At 43.5% G+C, this 20,002-nt stretch overlaps 1 protein-coding gene across 2 annotated transcripts; it reads left to right on the forward strand.

Annotated features, from left to right (window-relative positions):
- Nucleotides 1-119: 119 nt before the first annotated feature.
- On the forward strand, nt 120-19,259 carry golgb1 (golgin B1). Of its 2 annotated transcripts, none has more exons than XM_083935337.1 (20): nt 120-215; nt 1,734-1,812; nt 3,007-3,198; nt 4,137-4,250; nt 4,345-4,512; nt 4,673-4,795; nt 5,447-5,560; nt 5,817-6,486; nt 6,575-6,651; nt 7,342-7,402; nt 7,966-12,997; nt 13,092-13,503; nt 13,592-13,825; nt 13,906-14,736; nt 14,898-15,091; nt 15,201-15,360; nt 15,519-15,631; nt 15,722-15,793; nt 16,670-16,757; nt 16,869-19,259. In XM_083935337.1, the coding sequence occupies exons 2-20, from the start codon at nt 1,744-1,746 to the stop codon at nt 17,004-17,006; spliced, it is 8,862 nt and encodes a 2,953-aa protein (XP_083791463.1). In that variant the 5' UTR covers nt 120-215; nt 1,734-1,743; the 3' UTR covers nt 17,007-19,259. The 2 variants fall into 2 exon arrangements, with proteins under 2 accessions (XP_083791463.1, XP_083791464.1); XM_083935338.1 differs by having other exon boundaries at nt 4,348-4,512.
- The last annotated feature ends 743 nt before the right edge of the window (nt 19,260-20,002 follow it).

The raw sequence follows: 20,002 nt of genomic DNA on the forward strand, positions 1-20,002 counted from the left end.
TAAAAAGTATCTTTACGCAGATACTCCCTAGAAAAGACTTCACGCATGGGAATTTGCAGACGGTCCCTTACATACGCAGATCCGCGCTCGTCCAATCAGAGCAGAGGAAGCTTTGTTTCCGGGAGTGTTTTGGTGATGTGGCTCTGCTCTGACGTCCACCCGAGGAAATATATCAAATAAAAGCAGATACAGTCACCTGGGAAGCAGGCGCACAGGTGAGTCAAGAGTCCTTTCTTTAAAATAAACTAAAAAAAAAAACTCTGCTGCATTATAGAGCTGTCATTCACGGAGCAGAAACATTCAGAGCTGCTGTTTTCTGTTAAAATAATCTCCTTATTTACGAGTGACCACCGTTAGCTCGCTAAGTAGCATCGGCTAACTTACTGTGTCGTGGAAAGTGTATACACCGGATGTTTTCACGGTGTGTCCTGTTCACGCCACCGTCTCTTAATCTTCAAATATGTCTACTGCTCTTTGAAGACATCCAAGTACAGCCGCTTGGAAAGTTTGTCGTCCATTTTTCCTCGTTAGCTTGCTATATAATCTTTGCTGTTCAACAAAAAAGAGTGACGCAGCCGCAGTGAAGGCTCCGCAGTGTTCGGGGAACTTCGGCTCCGTTCGGTTCAACTCGGGAGGGACAAAAAAGTAGCAAAGACCCCAAATGTTTTTTGTTATTCTTTAATAATTAATCTTAAGTTTTACTGTTTTTTTGGTACATTTTATCTAATTAATATATTAATATTTATTTTTCAATTAAAAGAAAACTGAATAAGTAGCAGACCCAAAAGTTTTATTTTTATTCTTTATTCATTTCTCTTGTGTTTTATGTTTTTGTGTGTACATTTTAAGTGATTTATATATTGTTATATATATTTTCAATAAAAGTTGGAGAGAAAAGTAGCAGACCCCAAATGTTTTTTGTTATTCATTTCTCTTGTGGTTTTATTTATTTTTTGGTACATTTTATCTAATCAATATATTAATATTTATTTTTCAATTAAAAAAAATCTCGGAGAAATTAGTAGCAGACCCCAAAGGTTTTTTTTTATCCTTAATCCATTTATCTAAGTTTTACAGCTTTTTTGTACATTCATCAAATTAAGATATTGAAAAAATGATCATGAGTCCAGATCATAAACATGGTGCTGCCAATATGTCTGATTGTGAAAAATGCCCAAATATCACAAACCCTGTAATAGACATGTATAACCTACAACAGTTACTCGATAGTACAATGACATTAAGTTTGCAACTCCTGTATCGATGCTATAATAATAATAATAGTTTAAAAAAATCCAAATAAGTTAATAGAACAATAACATTGTAATAACGTTATAAACACAATCTGACAGTATTAAGATATGTGATCTCTCCGATGTGCAGATAGCTTGGATATGTTTACACACAGTATGGGTGAGTTCACTGATTATCCAAATACACAGAGGTTACATTTTGTGACAGTCACTGTGTTGTAAAAAATATTCTGTTTATTACATAAAACAAAATAAAAACAGTAAAACAATACAATTCAGACGCTGAAACACAGACATGTTTGTAAAGAGTCCACAGCAGAAAGGTTTTGAAAAACAAGTGTTATATTTCCACTTTTCCATCCATAGGAAACAGGAAAGGGCTCGTGCAGGTGCAGCACACTGATGGTTTATATGCCAGACATTACTAATGTTCGCTCACGCTGAAGCATCACATCTTTGATGCATTTTTCCCTCTCACAGTGCCATCTTTATGTTCAGCCGTCTGGCCACAGTCCTCCAGGAGCTCTCTGGAGAGGAGGGCCCAGATGGAGACCCAGAGGTGAGAGAGCAACACATGCATTCAAACAAATTACATGATGAGGTCTGGAGAGTATTTGCCAACTGTGTCCCCAGCTTTTAAAAATGTAGTTGTGGATTTTTACGTCTGGTAAGAAATAGATCAAAGACAGGCAGCTATATCTTTTAGCGCATACTTTCACTGACTCAAAATATCAAATTGGCATAACTCTTTTCTTACTTCAGAGTGTCCGCACATTCAAGGACTTTTCTCTCCTGCAGTGAATAAGAGCGCCCTAACATTTCAGGGCTGTGTTTTCCAGTTTGATGCAGCAGTAACGTTAAAGTACCGTCTCTTGACCCGCAAACACACTCGGGCACGGAGCTAGCTCTGGTCCTTTTCTTGTAAACTACAGACTTCACCTCTTGACAGGCTGGAGTTTGTGCTTTCTATTACAAATAAAACAAATCACCAAGAGGGCAAAAGGTTAAATTTAATGTAAAACTACAAAAAAAAGACAGATTCAGGAAAACTAAAACCGTTCAAACCTACTATCGCCTGTAAACGTAAGTAGACAGTGAGGACGACTCCCCTCTCCTGCGTAATATGACGCGTTTGACGTATAGTGTTGGAAAAAAAGTGCTCAAAACGGCCACTCTCACCTCCAATTTCTGCCCATAGGTTCATAAAATCCTGCATTAACTTTTCAAATGGTCATCTCAGAGAAAGCTTCAATGTAAATTAAGTAAACAAATTAACCTGTTGCACTTTAAAGAGGCACTCCAGAGATTTACTTTACTGCTTTCATAAAGTTGCGGCACTCAAAGAAATGAATGGTCGAGATATTCTAGCATTTAGTCCCAAGTATAATATATATCCTCAATTTCCCATAATGCAGCTCAGTAGAATCTTTTATTAGATTGCGGAGCCACAGGGGACATTTTAGAGCTGTTGTTGCAGGATGGATTAGACCAGGGGTAGGCAATTCCGGTCCTGGAGAGCCACTGTCCTGCATGTTTTAGGTTTCTCCCTACCCTAACACGCCTGAGTCTCACAATAATCAAACTGTGACGAGCATCAGCTGCTTGATAACGAGCAAATCATAAGAATCAGGTGTGTTAGAGCAGAGAGAAACCTGAATCATGCAGGACAGTGGCTCTCCAGGACTGGAATTGCCTATCCCTGGATTAGACCAACCGTGACAAATAAACTGACCGTATCTGTTTCCTGGAACAGGGCATGCTGGTGCCGCAGCTCCCCGCCGGTGAGGGCCAGGCTGCAGCAGAGTCGGAGGCACCTGCGGAGGCCATGGAGAGGCTGGCTCACCTGGAACAACTGGTGGTCCAGCTGAAGGAGTTCATCCGAGACAGAGACAACCAGCTCATCCAAAAGGACACTGAGCTGTCTAATAAAGATGCGCGGCTCAAGGTCAACCAATCATACTTATTATTATTATTGGATAGCAGCTTTCAAGTGTACACCACAAAAAAAACCTCATTTGAGACAATAAAAATAATGCAAAATGTTATGAAATAGATTTAAAAGTAATAACAGTAATAGTAGTAAAACAAAGGGCTTTGTTGACAATAGAAATAATTAGTTATCATAATAATAATAATGAAATTGTTTAAAATATATGCTAACAACTAGATAAATGTTAAGATAACATTTTAGATAAAAAGAGGGAAATATATAAAATTAATAATAAAATGACATAATTTACAACATGCATGAAATAAAGTAAGTGAATAAAATAATGTAAATAATGTCTATAAACCTTTCTTTATCAAAAGCCCTGCTGAAAAAGTAGATTTTAAGTTTTACATTTAAATAATCTGTGTATGTATGTGTTTGCTTTCAAGACTCCAAAAGTCTTTATAAAATATTCTCAATGTCAATAATGCTTTTTGTGCTTTATATAGTTACATGGTTATACAGGTTTGCATCACATTTGATCTGTTCCTGAATAGAAATAGAATCCATAAAGAAATCTATAAATAAATGACGACATTGAACAACAGAATTATTTATAAAATAGAATAAGACATATGTACACATGTACTTTCTGCTGCAGTGAATATCAACTTGTAAGTGTAAATAGAAACAAGGAAATAGGTATTGTTACATCATATTACTACAGTAATACTATGACATGGGAAATATATGTACTACAATACATTATATGCAAGTTTATTTAAATGAGCTGTAATGAAAATGAACTATAAATGCAGTATAATGTACAGTAAATGCAGTAGTAATATATTAACCTGCTTTGAATGTAGCTAACATGGGGTATTGCACAGTTGAATTATTATTGCAATATTGCACAGAATAGTTAATATTCTATATCCATATTATATCCACAGAATGAGAAGGACGAAGCTGAGGCTCGCTTCACCAAACTCAAACTGCAGGCCAAAGCCAAGATGACTTCACTCAACAAACAGATTGCTGAGTTGAAAGGACAAGCAGGAGCAACGGTAAGTTTGTGCTCGAAGGATTAAAGAAAATCATCCTCCGCGTGCAAAATCTCAAAGCTTTTTGATTTGATATGAACATCTGTTCTGCCTGCAGCAGAGTCCAGACAGCTCTTTCACAGGAGCCGGTGCTGCAGTTGAGGAGGAGCTCCAAGAACTTAAGAACAAGCTGACAGAGGAGGAGGCCAACAACCGAGAGCTGCAGGAGCGGCTCCAGACCACAGAACAGCTCCTTCAAGGGAAGGAAACCATGCATGATGAACAGGTGACGTAGCGGTGTCTTTAAGTACGTAGTCGTGTGTGTGTGTGTATATATATATATATATATATATATATATATATATATATATAGTCCTACTCTGGTTAAAATGTTGATTTTAAAATTCATGAAAAAGCACTTTCTAACTGATTTATTGTGTTTTCAGTTGCGGAAGCTGCAGGCTGTTGTGTGTGAGAAGGACGTGCGTTTCCAGGAACAGATCCAGAAACATGAAGAAGAGCTGCTGAGGGTCACGACACAGTCTCAGAGTGACGGCGAGCTTCAGAAGGTAAAACCTACAGGAGTTCTTTAGTATACCCCCTCCATCTGTTAACAAGATGGAGGGGGTAGGTAGAATGCATTTGGTCATTCGATCTCATTAAAGATCGATAGAAAATGCAAATATTGTTAATTTCAGAAGTTGACCTGTTGCAGGAAAATGTTTCCTCCTTCATAATAAAGTCCCCTCCCAGTGTGTGTGCACACATCACACTTCATTATAATAATGTGGAAACTGCCTTTTAGTCTCAAACTGTCGAAGAAATGCATATTTTTAAATATCTTACTTTATTTTGTTTTGTGGTTTATTAATTTATAATCAACCCATTCAACCTCTACTCTGAGTATTTGTTAGACTTTTTCATCTATTTTTGTTGACTGTAGAGCTGCAACTAACAATAACTGTGATAATTGATTCATTGTTGAATTCTGACTATTTTCTGACACTTTATAGACCGATCATAATGTTAAAGAGCCCAAATTGACACGTTTAAATGGCCGGACCGAACATAAAGTAATTAAAGTTTGAAAACTGGAATTTTCCTCAGTTCATCTTGAGGGCATAAACACAAAAATGCTTCAATGTTTCCAGTAGAAAAGGAGCCGATGATGGCCACTGTTCATTTACGATCATTTGGTCTGTTTGTTTGTCTTTCTCCAGGCCCTGCATGCAGCACAGAGGCGTTGTGAAGAGCTCGAGGAGGCTTTCAACTCGCGCTCCCAAGTGCTGGAAATGCTGCAGCAGGAAGTGAGCAGTGCTGATCAACAAAAACAGGTACAGATCCTGAAGTACGGGATGCCATTTGTGCAGCTATGTGTTGTTTGTTTGTTTAGAGACTGTTCTTATTGGCAGATATTCACAGAGGATTCAGTTGTAATGACTACTGCATTTGTTTGACGAAAAGAAAACTGTGCAAACAGACACACCCTCATCGTGAAGACATGTCCTTATATATTTAGTTTGGCTGAGCCACACAACACACACCTATTCATATCCTTCTCCTCCTTCTTTCTTGTTTATTTCTGCTCAGATCTTGACTGCTCAGTTCCGGCAGATGGAGCAAGAACTGTCTGAGGCCGTCAAACAGAGGGAGGTGGAGAGGCAGCAGTGGGCCGAACAGGCTAGCAGAGCCGATGCAGAATTCGCAGCCCTCCGAACCAGCCTGGAGGACTTGGAAAGAGAGAGAACGGAGGTGGAGAGTCAAGAGGGCGAGCTGGCCTCCCTGAGAGAGGCAGAGCACGTTCGTCAGGAGGCTCTGGAGAAGGAAGAGATGGAAGTTGCCAGATTGCAGAGAGAACTGGCTCAGAGCCATGATGCTTCAGAGAGCACCAGGGCGGAAATAGTTCGGCTTGAAGGTGAACTTGCATCTATGAGAGAGGCAGTCGTCCACGCCAGCCAGGACGCCTCAGAAAGGGAGAAGTCCCAAGTTGATGAACTAGAGCGGGAGCTGGCTTCACTGAGGGAGGAACATGAAGATTCACAGAGAAGGGGCAACATCTTGGCTGAAATTTGGGGACATCTACGGACTCTGGCTCTTGAGGATGTGCAAGCAGCAGAGGAAGTCCCCGTCCCCGCTGACCTGTCCCTGTTCCTGGACACCGTGCAGTCTATTGAGACACAGCTGACGAGGCTGCAACAGGAACGCAGCGAGAGTGAGGAACGTTGTGCCGAGCTCACCCACACCACGGAAACCCTTCAGGGTAAGAAAATGTATCTGGTTGTGTCTGTTTATAAAATCAAACCATTTCGTTTTATCAAGATGTTTTGGTTTGAATCTCGGATTTTCAGAACAACTCGACAGAAAAACCACGGAACAGGAGGAAACCACTGCCAAGATACAACAGCTGGAGGATCAAATAGTAGCGGTCAGTTCTTACGGAAAAACTATTTACACCTTGTATTTACATCTGTAACTGACTGTATCATCTGGATAATGATATCCCATCCACAAGCTTTTTCATATACACCTGGTATTAAAATGCATTGTCATTAACACCAGAAGATAGCAGCTTGTTTTGCTCTCTACTCTCTCTAAAAAAAAGCTCCTTTGATAGTCTGCAGAGCTCTGACTTTCATGTTTCTCATTGCCTACATAATGAGTTACTGTTTTGTTGTCTCTGTTAAAAAAAAGGTGAGATGTGGGACTGGAGGCTCAGTATAGGCTGAAGTTAAAGTAGTTTTTATCTACAAAGTCAGACAACCGTATCATTGTAGGGCTGGTCTTATCCGCACCCTGGTCCAGGGTCACAACTTGTGTCTGGCCAGGTGATAACCACCCGTCCCAGACAGGTCAGACACAGGGTCATAGACAGACATACTTCAACGCAGTGTGAGGAAGAGCGCCTAATCCCCTCTGCACTGATCCACCGTTATGACTGACCGTCTTATCCGACCTTCACCTCACACTGCTGCTGTATATGCTGCTGCTATATATGTAAGAACAATCAAAGAGGTCATATTGAGCTTTTAAAATACAGGATTTCTTTTCTCCAGTAAATGTTTTAATCATAAGATCAAAAAGTTGAAATCCTGCCTGTTCTCTTTATTTGTTTCAGATGTCTGAAAGAGATGACGTGACTGAAGCAGCAGCACAGGATTCATCTGAAGCTAAAAAAGGTACATAAACAGGATTTGTTCTCCCGAAATAAAATTCACACATTACTGAGAAACGGCATCAGACATAATGGTTGAAATCAGTATGCTCACACTTGATTTTGCTCTGCCTGTCAGAGGCATTAGTTTACCTTTGATGCCGTGCCAAAACAAATACAGAGCTCTTATTTACAAGGTTACTACGCAACTGTGGCATCATTATGTCCTGCAAAAAAACACTTTACAGAGACAAGGTTCAAGGTATCTTTATTATTCCAGAGGGGCAGTTTGGTGCACAGCCAACAGCAAAAGAGGCAAAGCAAACAACAAATATCAAGCATCCATGTGTGCCCAAACATACAATAAGGGTCGAACTGCAGAACTCCGAAAATACACTTCATTTTGTATTAATAGATTTGCATACGAATAAAGATCAAGTGGAGAAATTTTAATCAAGGTATCAAGTACTGCTACTAACTCCAATCAGACTATTTTGATAATCGATTCATCATTTAAGTCTTTTTTTTAGCAAAAATGTTGAACAATGTTTTTCTGATGACTCACTTACCTTTTGTTAACTTCCACAGACCGTGAGCTTGTTGCCTTGCAAGAGTCCCTCAGACTGGCTAACCTGCACAGCTCCAGTGGGGTTGCATCATGTGAAAACTACGATGAGACTCCAGATCAGGTTAAGGATACCAGTACGGCCCACGATGACAGTTCTGCAGCTCTTCCTGACTTCATGGAGGTTACACAAGACGAGGAGACCACCTTAGTTGCTGAGGACACCTCGGTCCTCTCCATTTCTGCTGATAATGAGAGCAGCCCAGAGCTTATTGGTGACCAGTCTGAGTCCCCAGAAGAATCAAAAGGGACCTCCTCAGATGAGATGGTCGCCAGTAGTGATTCAGAGGTGGCCCACAGCAGCTGGACCCTCTTGGAAGCTGTGAATCAAGATGGAGGCCAGGAGTGGCCATCCATCGCGCAGGACTTTGGCCAGCTGCAGCTGCAGTCGTGGGAGGCGACGAGCATGGAGCAGGAAACCTCTACAGTTCAAGTCGAGTCCTCCTCTGTCATCATCCGAGAGACGGTACAAGTTAATCTTACTCATCAGAGTTCTTCCAGCACAGATGGCAGTGTGTCCTCTGGCCAGGTCTTTGCTCAGGTGTTAGCTGAGGAACTTCAGAAGAGGTACAGCGAGCTTATGGCTGAGCTTCAGACCCTCAGAGATGCAGCTGTCGAGTCTGGGGAGAAAATCAAAAGCCTGGAAGAAGAAACGCAGTCCCTTACTGCTGCCAGAGAAGAAGCTGAGTCCCAGGCTAATAGTTTGACAGATGAACTTAAGTCAGCCAAACAGGAGTTAGACAAACTCTCTCAGCAAAGCAGCTATGCGAAGGAGAAACACAGCGTTGAAATGCAGCTTCTAGAGGAACAGATAGACATTTTAAGAACCGCAAGTAAAATTAAGGAAGAGGCGATCCACAGCCTGCTAACAGATCTTGAAATGGCTCGCCAAGCTTCCTCTGAGCAGGAGGGGCAGGCCAGGATGCTGAGTGCTCAGCTGGAGGATAGGGAGCTCGTCTCCTCTGAGTATGAGAAGAGGCTTCGAGATATGGAAAACAGCATGTTGGAGTACTCTCAGACATCAGAGCTCAACAATGATACTTTGTCCAAGAAGGACACTGAGATCAGTGAGCTACAGCTCCTCCTCAGCCAAAAAGAGCAAGAGGTGATGGAGCTCAATGACAGTATGTCTGCTAAACTCCTCCAAGCAGAAGAAGAGAAGTTCCAGAAGGACAGTGAAGTCAATAAACTGAAGGAGCAGATAGGGGACCTAGAGAAAGACCGAGACGAGAAACAGACTGTGAGTTCTGAAGACACAGACGCTCATGTAGATGACGAACGGGCTATTTTACGAAAGGAGAAAGGAGTGCTGGAAACCCAACTGACAACCACAAAGAAGAAGTTGCAGGCTGCACTTGTGCAACGCAAAGAGCTCATGAGGAAGGTGGCTGATTTTGAGGTAGAAGCAAAGAAATGCAAAGAGCAAGATGAAACGGCAAAGGGAGAAGCTCCTGCAAGCATTCCAGAGGTACAGCAAGCGGCAGGACTTGAGATTCAGGAAACGGAGGCTAAACTCATCGAACTCGAGCGCGCTTTAAGATCCAAAGAAGAGACCGTTGAGACTCTCAGGCAGAAAATTAGCCAGCAGGATCAAGTTCTCACTGAGACGCTTGCAGCAAATAGAAAGCTAAGTGAAGAAGCTGAAAACTCTCAGCGGGCTGACGGTTCTTCTGAAACAACTGTGTTACAATCCCAAGTGGCCTCTCTTGAAGCAGAGTGTGAGACCCTTCAGAAGAAAGTTCAGGAGGCCCAAGAATCCCGCAAGGAAACCATCCGCAAAGCAAAAGAGAAAGACAGGCACCACCGCGAACAGCTGAAACAGCAGAAAGAAGAATACAGTGAGCTTGCGGAGCGTTTCGAGGTGCAGAGTGGAGAGCGTGAAGTTCTTCTGACTAAATTGAGAGAATTTGAAGAAAAGGCGAGCACTGAAAGAGAACCTCGCCAAGAGCCCGAGCAGCTGGCTGAGAATTCAACAAAGCAAGCAGCAAGTGATTGGGTCCAGGAGGATTGGGTGGATTTTGCCACATCGGAGACTGATTCATCGCAACCGCAATCCAGCGATCCTGTTCGGCGTCCCACAGAGCAGTCTGACGTCTTTTCTACACAAATGGAGGAATCCCTAAAGGCTCTCAGAGGAGAGATCCAGACTGTGCGGATGGCTAACACAGAGCTAGAGAAGCAGCTGCAGCAAACCCAGATCAGTTTGTCCCTAAAGGAGGCTGATTTATTGGAATTGAGCAAAGAGCTACAAGCACTAAGAGAAAAAGAAAGTCAGATTGATGCACTTTCAGAGGAAATTAATGATCTTAGAGAAAAGCATCACCAGGCTGAGTCTTACGCTGAAACCCTGAGAGCAGAGATGGAAGCTGCAGCCAAAGCAGCATCTGCAGATTCCACACCCTCCATTACAACTCTTCAGGCTGAAGTGGAGGACTTTAAGCAGTTCCTTAACAGCAAGAACCATGAAATCACGGAGCTGAGTCAGCAGCTTAGCGAGCAGAACTCTCTCATACTCTCGATGCAGGACACGGTGTCTCAGAAGGATCAGCTGATATCTTCTTTACAGGAAGAACTGAAGGCTGAGCAAGAAAAAAGCCAAAGGTTAGAGGTTGAGGTTCCACAGAAGCAAGAGGAGGGAAAAGACAGCGAGGCAAAAGTCCAGCAGCTTCAACGGAAACTTCAGGCTGCTCTGATCTCTCGCAAAGACGCCTTAAAAGAAAACAAAACCAAGAAGGAACAGTTAGCCTCAACTGAGAAGCACCTAGCCGAACTGCAGAAAAAAATGGAGTCGGCAGAAGTTGAGCTCGAGAAGCTAAGAGCGGAAAAAGTGAGACTAATTGATGAGGTTGACCGGACATTACTGGAAAACCAAAGCCTGGGATCATCCTGCGAGAGCCTCAAACTAGCCATGGAGGGCATACTGAATGAGAAAGATGCCTATAAGAGAGATGTGGATCTGGCGAAAGAAGAGGCAGCCAGAACCTGCAGAGAGTGGGAGCAAAAGGTTCAAGGCATGAAGGACGAGTACGAGACTCTGCTCAAGTCGTACGAAAACGTGAGCGACGAGGCAGAGCGAGTGAGACGAGTCCTGGAAGCCGCCAGGCAGGAGAGACAAGAGCTCGCCGCCAGGGTGAGGACGCACGAGGCTGGGAGGCAGGAAGCTGAAAGACAGGCAGAAGAGGCACAGAAAGAGGTGGACTTGGTGAAAGACAAAATGAGAAAGTTTGCTAAAACGAAGCAGCAGAAAATACTGGAGTTAGAGGAGGAGAATGAGAGACTCAGAGAGATGCAGGACAAGACTGTGGTAAAACGAGAGGGCAAGGCTCTCAAAGCTGAGGTCGAAAGACTTCAAGATGAGCTGGGGGCTTTGAAAGCTGAGTTGGATGCGACAGTGGAAGACAGAGACTCTTTAGGGCAACAGATTGATGAGTTGAAGGAACAACTTGCCCAAACAGGAGAGGACAGTGTAATTCAGGCCTCTCTGCTGAGCTCTGCAGCTGTTGTAGAAGAGGTTGTCACTGCCCAGCAATCAGACATAATCATGACCACAGCCGAGCCCGTCGAGAGTCAGTATGAAGACAGGGAAAAACCCTTTCAAGAGACACTAGCTGACCAAATAGCTGCAGAGCATGCAACAGGAACACATTCACAACCGATAGAGGAAAAGGAAAAAGCAGAAATGACTGAAAGTGCTTTATTCGAGGATAAAATGAAGGAGATGGAGGCAGCTGTTAATGCAGAGAGGGAACTGTGGCGGGAACAGGAAGCTGGACTCAAAGCTGAACTGGCCTCTCTTGAACGAGATCTTCAGGAGAGTAAAGAGAAGGAGAGCCTCGTGGCCTCCCTGGAGAAGTGCCTCCAAGAGGGCAAAGAGAGAGAAAAGAGCCTGGCTGAAGAGGGTTCAAAGAGGGAGGCCCAGTTCAAAGAGTTGCTCAGAAGCCTCGAGACTGAGAAAGATAACCTGGAGGAGCGTCTGATGAACCAGTTGGCTCAACTCAACGGGAGCATCGCGGGCTACCAGCAAGAGGCGGCAGACAACCGGGAGCACCTCGCTGAGCTGCAGCGGGAGGTGGAGAGGTTGGAGAGGGAGCGGGCGGAGCTGGAAGCGGAGGCTCAGAGTGAGAGTGACCGGGCTGCTAGGCTGGAGGAGGACATGAGACAAGCCCACAGAGAAAGAGCCGAGGCCGAAGCAGAGTCTGGTAAGCAGAGGGAGCTGGAGCAACAGCTGAAGTCTGCTCAGAGGGTCAGAGAAGGCAGTCAGAGCAGAGCGCGTCAGCTGGAAGAACTGTTGAGGGAGAAGCAGCTGGAGGTCCGTCAGCTGCAGAAGGACTGCATCAAATACCAGGAGAGGATCAGTGAACTGGGTAGAGAAGCTAAGGCGCTGCAGTTGGGCCACGATGAGCTCCAGAGCAAACTAGAACAATCCCAACTAGACACTTCCAAAACCATAGAAGACCTGAAAAGGACTGAAGCAGAGTTGGCTGGCTGCAAAACTCAGCTGGATGAGGCCCAGAAGCAGGCAAGCGAGGCTTTAGCTGAGAAAACAACCTTTGAACAGAATGCCCAACAGAAGGAGACCTCCATGAAAGCAGAGGCAGAGCAAACCCTCGACTCTGTGAGATTCAGGCTCGGAGCAGAACTGAAGGAGATGGAGCTGAGACTGGAAGAGGTGGAAAGAGAAAGAGACAAGGAAGAGGAAGCCACTCTGGAGGCCAGAGAGATCGCAGAAGGAGCTGAGAGACGTGCCCAGGAGATGCAAGCCCGTCTAGACGAGTCTCTGGCCAGGTTAGCCGCCTTCTCGCGCTGCATGTCCTCACTGCAAGACGACCGGGACAGAGTTTTGGACGAGACCCGACAATGGGAGACTCGTTTTAATGATGCTCTGCGGGGTAAGGAGGCTGAAGTTCGAGAGGCTGAAACACGGGCTAAGGAACTGGCAGAACAGCTTCAGAGAGAATCTGCCCTAAAAGATGAACTTCAGCTTTCAGTGGACAGGTAAAAAAAAGAACCCTCTCTCTGCATTTGTCTTATGTCCCTGATTATGTTCATTACGTGTATTTGCTCAAAACTCACAAGCTTTTTCTTTCAGACTAGAGAAAGCAGACAAAAATTGGCAGCTGAGGCTGGAAGAGCAGGAAAAGAAAGTCACAGAGAGCCAAGCTGCCCTAGAGGAGGACAGGAGCAAGCTTCAGAAAACTACAACTGAGCTGCAGGCTGCAAAAAATGAATTGCGTGCCCTGAAAACCGAAGCAGAGAGTCTCAATCAGAGGGCCAGAGCTCTGGAAGAGGCTGTAGGTCGGCTGCAGAGTGAAGTCGACCAGGCCAGGACGGAGCTGAGGGAGAGAGAGGCAGAAGAGAGGCGGCTGTGTCTGAATGTGGAGCAGCTGGAGACAGACCTGAGGTCCTCTAAGGCCTTGACTGAAAGTCTGCAGACTGAGTTAAATGGGAAGGAAAAGAGAGAGGTGGAAATGCTGGGGGAGAAGGAGCATGCTGTTGCACAGGTATGAACATGTTTTCATCTACAGTGCATGCTAGAAATTGTTCATGGATGACAAATTTCTCACCATTCATGTGCGTTTTGTTTATCAGGCTGCAGAGGAGGCTAGAAAGGAGGCCGACAGCAGGGCAAAAGAAGCCGAAGAGGAGCTGGAGCAGAGAAGAGGGGAACTGCGGGATCTGGAAGACAAACTTCGAAAGGCAGAGGAAGAGAGCAGCAACAGAAAATCCCGACTGGACTCTTTCACAAAGGCCATGGGCTCCCTGCAGGATGACAGAGACAGAGTCCTCAACATGTACAAACAGCTAGAGGAGAAACACCTACAGGTAAAACCTAAAAACCCAAAGTGTATAATATCTGTCGCGCTTGTTTAAGTAGACAATATAATATTTATATTGTGTCTCAGGTGATGATGGAGAAGGACGGTCTGATCCAAGAGGCAGCAGGGGAGAACAACAGTCTGAAAGAAGAGCTGCGCTCTCTGCTGGTCCAGAGAGATGACCTGTATGCTGAAAAGGCCCAGCTGTCCGCTCAGCTTCATGGCTACCGTGAAGAACTAAACCAGGTCCTGAGCATGAAGGAATCCCAACACAAACAGCTTCTGGCAGCTCAGCGAGAGCGAATCGCCTCTCTGGAAAAAGTACGTAAGGAATTGGAAAATCAGGTAAAGAGCACTAACAGAGAGACGGAAGTAGAAGCAGTCATAGTGGAAAGGGAGACTCTTAGCCAGGCTGCTGACATCAGGACAGCATCACAGGTGATAGATGCTCCCGGTGCAGAGGTAGAGAAGCTGAGGGAGCAGCTGCAAGCAGCGAGAGAACAAGTGGGAGCTTTGGAGGAGAGCCTAATGAAGGAAAGACAAGAGCAGGACAGCAAGGGCAAAGAGCTGGCTGAGCTGCGATGGGAGGGAGGTGTGATGCGGACAGAGTCAGAGAACGCTCAGGAGAGGGTGGCGGAGCTGGCCAGAGACTTGCTGGCTGTCGAACAGAATCTGCTGGAGGAGAAAGAGGTGACGACGCAGCTGAGAGCAGAGAACCTGTCATTCTCAAAAGCCATGGCCTCCCTCCAAGACAGCAGGGACCAGGCCGTAAACAAGGCCCAGGAAATGAGCCTGAAGCTGGAAGAGATGAACAGGGCAGGTGTCCACACAGTACAGAGCAGCCCTGGAGGCTCCACTGGAGAAGTGTGGGGCCTGAAGAACGCACTACAAGCCCTGCAGAATGACAGGGAGAGACTGGTGAGTTACATGTCTGACATTATATGTGAATGTTTTAGTCATAAACGCACAGATAATCACAGCCCTCCTGGCAAAGAATATAAATAATGATGTGAGGATTTTCATCAACATCTGCCGTATTTCAACATAGACCTTCTCTCCTTCCTTCTCTTTGTGCACAGCTGGAGCAGCTTCAAACACAGACGTCTGAAATCAAGAAGCAGAAGTCAGAGCTGGCTCGACTCGGAGCAGGAGAGCTGATTAAAATCAGTCAGGAGCTGTTTGAGGAGAAGACGAAGAACGAAGACATGCTGGCTGTCATCATGCAGCTTGAGAATGTGATGGAAATAGGCAAGCAGGAAATAGAAACTCTGAGGTGAGGTAGAGAGCCAGCGTTATGTCATCAAAGTCACTGTTTTAACAAAGTGAAATGGCACAAAAGGCCTATTGTTGTGTGTGAATGTGTGTGTCTTGTACCTCATTAGACTGGAGCGCATTGACTGGATGGATCAAGCGGAGCAGCTGAAGCAGCAGACCCTCGCCACACTCTCCGAGAGGGACCAACAACTGCGGCAACTCACCGCCATGCTGGAGGAAGCCCGCACTCATAAGCCCAAACTTCAGCAGGAGCGCTATCAGAGAGAGGTGAACATTTGTTCGTACTTCTGACTGTAAAGGAGAGTAAATTATGTGGATAAATGGCATGCTGTAAGGCAGTAGCTTTGATTAGAAAGACATAAAAATAATCGGACCCTCTGTAGTTTTAGAAATCTGATGTGAATTCTCTATAATCTTCTCTACAGGGCACAGAGGAGGTGGACAGTGCTCCCGGAGCCCCGCAGGAGCGAAGCAGCCAGCTCGACAGCCAGCACGACAGCAACGCCTACAAAGCTGAGGTCAAAGAGCTACAAAGAAGGTACAGTATAGGTCCAATCTTACTGGAAATAGTGGTTTTTAAAGTGTTATATACGGATATTAATCAGTGTTTTAACTCTTTTTACATCAGGCTGGATGAAGAGACGCAGCAGAGGGTGGCTGCTGAGGAACAGCTCATGGCCACAGAGGATCGACTCAAACGGTGTGAAATGATACAAGATAAAAGAAAAATGAAAGCTACTATAAGCAATATTTTTACACTAACGATGGATTAAATGACTGTGTGTGAGTGTGACAAACCCACAGATACACAGACAGAGCATTTTAGCATCTTTCAGCTCATTTTTAATGTTTTCGGCCAGCTTTACTTTTGGTTCGGCCTAACCGCTCTCATCAAATCAGTCTCCAGCAGCTGTTTTTAGCAAAAGCTCTGATAAACTCACTATGCTTCCTTCCCAGCTACAGACACAAAGTTAGGCACAAGCTGGAGCATTACGCAGCTAAAGAGACACATATGTCCTTCAGGAGTTGGAGAACAAAACAAAGCTAAAAGAAGAGTGAAGTGGTCAGAAACCTAATGTTGCTCTGTAACAGCTCGATGTCTAAATAAGTAACTGTTTACCAATAACTTTAACATATCAGTTTAACAGGTTATGGTATGTCAGTGTTTTGTTTACAGCTTCTGACCTATTAAAACTACAATGAATTACCATATAGTACAATATAGTAGGGCTTCCACTGAGGGTTGTTTCTATTGATTTAGTATTTCTTTCAAATTGTTTGGCCTATAAATTGAAAATAGCAACAAAAAAGTTCAACACAGTTATACCAAAACTGACCTGAAATCTTTTTTGTGTTACAAACAGTCCAAAACCTAATGATACTTCTCAGTTATAACAGAAACTCTGAACATTAGCTTGTTCTTGATTAAGTGTTTGAGACTAATGTTGGTATTCTGTAACAACAGGCTTTAATGTTGTTTTTCTGCCGTTGAATAATTCATCTCTCAGCTCTGATAAATGTGTTCAATCGACACGATGTGACAGCTAACATCTGTATTTATTATTTTTATTATCAGTCACAGCCAGGCTAAACGGCACTCTGCACTGGAGGAGGATCACTCAGAGACGGCTGTTTTCATCGAGCCGGAAGGAGCCGTCACTCGAGTAAGGCTCCTCTAATGTCCCGCACCAGCTCATTCGTCACCTTAATAACTGTAATAAGAAACTCTTATGTGCTGAACGTCTCCGCGTAACCTTGTCCTCCCTCTCTTGCAGACTCGGAGAGGCGGCCCGGGCTTGATGCGGATGCTCCGAGTGGCCTTCTGCTCCCGTCAGCGTACCCCTCTGCTGCTCAGCCTCTATCTGCTCACTGTGCACGTCCTGCTGCTGCTGTGTCTGGGCGGATACCTCTGAAACCAGCTTCCTTTTTTAGAAAAACAACCTGACAGAGAAGAGATAGAGAGAGAGAGAGAGAGAGAGAGAGAGAGGAGGGGAAAGAACATGGAAATGACACAGACCTAACCCAAGCCATCAATATGAAAAAAATAAAATATGTATATTGTTACGTGTAATCAGTTATAGAAGGGTGTGAAGGATGTTCTACACACAAACATTGCACTTTACAGGTTTTAATCTTTTAGCCAAAGTATGTAGATTTATATCGGGAGTCGTTGTTGTCGTCGGTTTTAATCATTGTATGACTCAAGCAGGGAGGACATAAACAAAATCATTTTTCTTCATGATTCATAATCAGGTATGTTGGCAGATGGTGTTCTTCACGTGCCTTTAGATGTGGATATCAAAGGGTTATTTTAAGTTAGAGCAAAAGTCGGACATTCTCGGGAAGTTAGTTTAAAGAATGTTTAAATACGACGCGACAGCTGACAGACAGTTAGCTTAGAATGAAAGAATAGAAGCAAGCTTCTCATCTCATCTCTTCTCATCTCATCTCATCTCATCTTCATCCCCTTATCCGGGGTCAGGTCGCGGGGCCAGCAGCTTTAGCAGGGGACCCCAAACTTCCCTTTACCTTTCCAGCAAGCTTGGCTTTGTCAAATCGTAACAAAAATCCACCCTTTAACATCTCTAAAGCTCACCGTTAAACACTTTATAACTCGTTTGGTTAATTTGTACAGAAATCGAATAAAGAGGCGTTAATAATTGCGGGTTTTCTGTCGATTAGCAGTTAAGCAGCAGGGAGCATTATTTGATGAGGGTGGTCCATCAAAATACTGAAATGTTAAATTAAGACATATTTAAAGGTTAGAATATGGAGAATGAGCAGAACACCGCCATCTAGCTTCTCAAGATCGTAGTCGCAACAACAAAAAATAATTCCAGCAGTCGGGTTGCCAGGTTGGTTGCAGAGTGTCAAGCGATCAGCCTGCACTACGTGAAGTGATGAATCATACAGGGTAACGACAAATTTCCACTAATCAATGTTGGCCAGTCTTCAAGTGGAAGTCTTTAGACTCAGAAGAGCTAGCTAGCTAGGGATTACCGGGATGTTCTTACAGTTACACGGAGCCAGGATAGTTTCTCTGTGTCCAGCCTGCGTGCTAAGCTAACCGGCTGCTTGCTGTAGCCTTCTATTAAACACACAGATTATGAGATTGGTACCAAGCTTGTCATCTCAAGCATATTTCCCAAAATGTGTCCCTTTCCTTTTCAGATGGCTTGAGGTTCAGGCCTTGCTGTTATAGTCCAGTCTTTTCCTCTTCTACTCGTTTCATGCACAAAAAAATACGGAGCACAGTGCAATTTCTGTTCTTACACATTCCTCTTGTGTGTTTCCTTTTCCTTCTTACATTAATGACATTTTTTATAATAAGGGAGCATTATACTGATATTTGTACATATGTACATGTGTTACGTTCGTCTGCTTGGATGTGGGGTTTCTCTCTTAGCCGTCCAATAAGATTCCCCGTATGCTTCTGTTGCACAGATTTAGATTTTCCAGTTTGTAGTTTTCATGGCAGACGAAGCTGTCATTCAGGTGCAATGTTACCACAGCGCGGGTTCATTCCAGAAGAGAAAGACTGCTGTGTTTTCTAACGATATCCTTCCTGTTATAGACTACTCTGATGTAGCATAATTTATTGCCCATAACAGTTAAAATGATCCACTACCTACGTGTATATGGACACCATCCTCTTGGTTGTTGTTTATTTAATCGCTCACTGTCGGTGAAATGATCCCTCTGTACTCTTCTCCACGTCCTTCACATCTTACACACACTGAAATCTACTTTTACTGTAAATAACTGTTACAAAAAGGGCTGTATAGAAAACTAAAGTGTAATAAAAGTGTTGGTGGTTTAGATCAGGGACAGATCGCGTCAAGCATTAATCATTTGCTAATTTGTGTCTATAAGAAAAAAAACAGACATTGGGACTTTTGTTTACTGTTTATTTGGGCTCGGTTAATTTTATCTAATTAAAAAATATATATATTTTCCTTTTATTTGTGAAGTAATGAAGAAATGGGCATCATTAATCAGTGATTTTACGGTTTCAGCAAACAAATGTGGGGGTGACATGACGAACTGTGACATGACTGGTCTTAAAAACACTACAATGCTTCTCTACGTGGGAGGAAAGTTGATATAACACACTTGAGTCACTGTCATTTTTTGCAAAAGTGCTTAAAGCACAGAATAAAGATTAAACCTTTCACTTGAGTCTGTCTGTACTGGTGTCACGCAGTAAATTACACAACATGCAAGTTAAAATAGTACAAATGCAGTTTAATGAAGCAAGTAAACGGAGCAGGTGAGAAACAGGTTCAGCCGGAGAAACCTTTAATTATTCAGTGCAGGATGTGAACTTTATTAGAGGGAGATTATTCAAATTTTATTTAAATATCATGCTTAAATGTGCCTGAATAAATAAAAAAAACTATTCTTCTATACTTTTTTTTTGCACTTTGACATCTGAAGCCAAATGTAATATGCTTTCTTTACAAAACAACAACAAAAGACAAACAATCCATCATTGTTTTATTGTGTAGTCACTATGATGCTTGAGTTTGAGCCCTAAACGCATCATTCCCAGATCTTCCACATCACTGCTATCTGTTGTGTTTACGCTGTGTGAGTCTGCCCCCAAGTGTTGAAACCGCACTTGTAGCCTACTCTCATCCACATCCTGCTCATATATTTAGTTTTAAAGTAAGAAACTATAAATTAATATAAAGTGGTACCCCGGAACTGTCAGTGTGTTTAAAAGCTGTTGGTGTAAAGCAGTTGTCGCACCTCCTGTAGCCTAAAAATCCCCGTTTACTCTTATCGACGCTTCATCTGCTCGTTCATCCTCGGATTTCCGTGCGCACTTGAATGCAACATTTATCACTTTTTATTTTTATTATTTTTATTATTTTAAGCCTTTATTTTTTTACAATACCACATTAAA

Source organism: Echiichthys vipera (genome assembly GCF_963691815.1).
Source record: "Echiichthys vipera genome assembly, chromosome: 20".
Taxonomy (NCBI): domain Eukaryota; kingdom Metazoa; phylum Chordata; class Actinopteri; order Perciformes; family Trachinidae; genus Echiichthys; species Echiichthys vipera.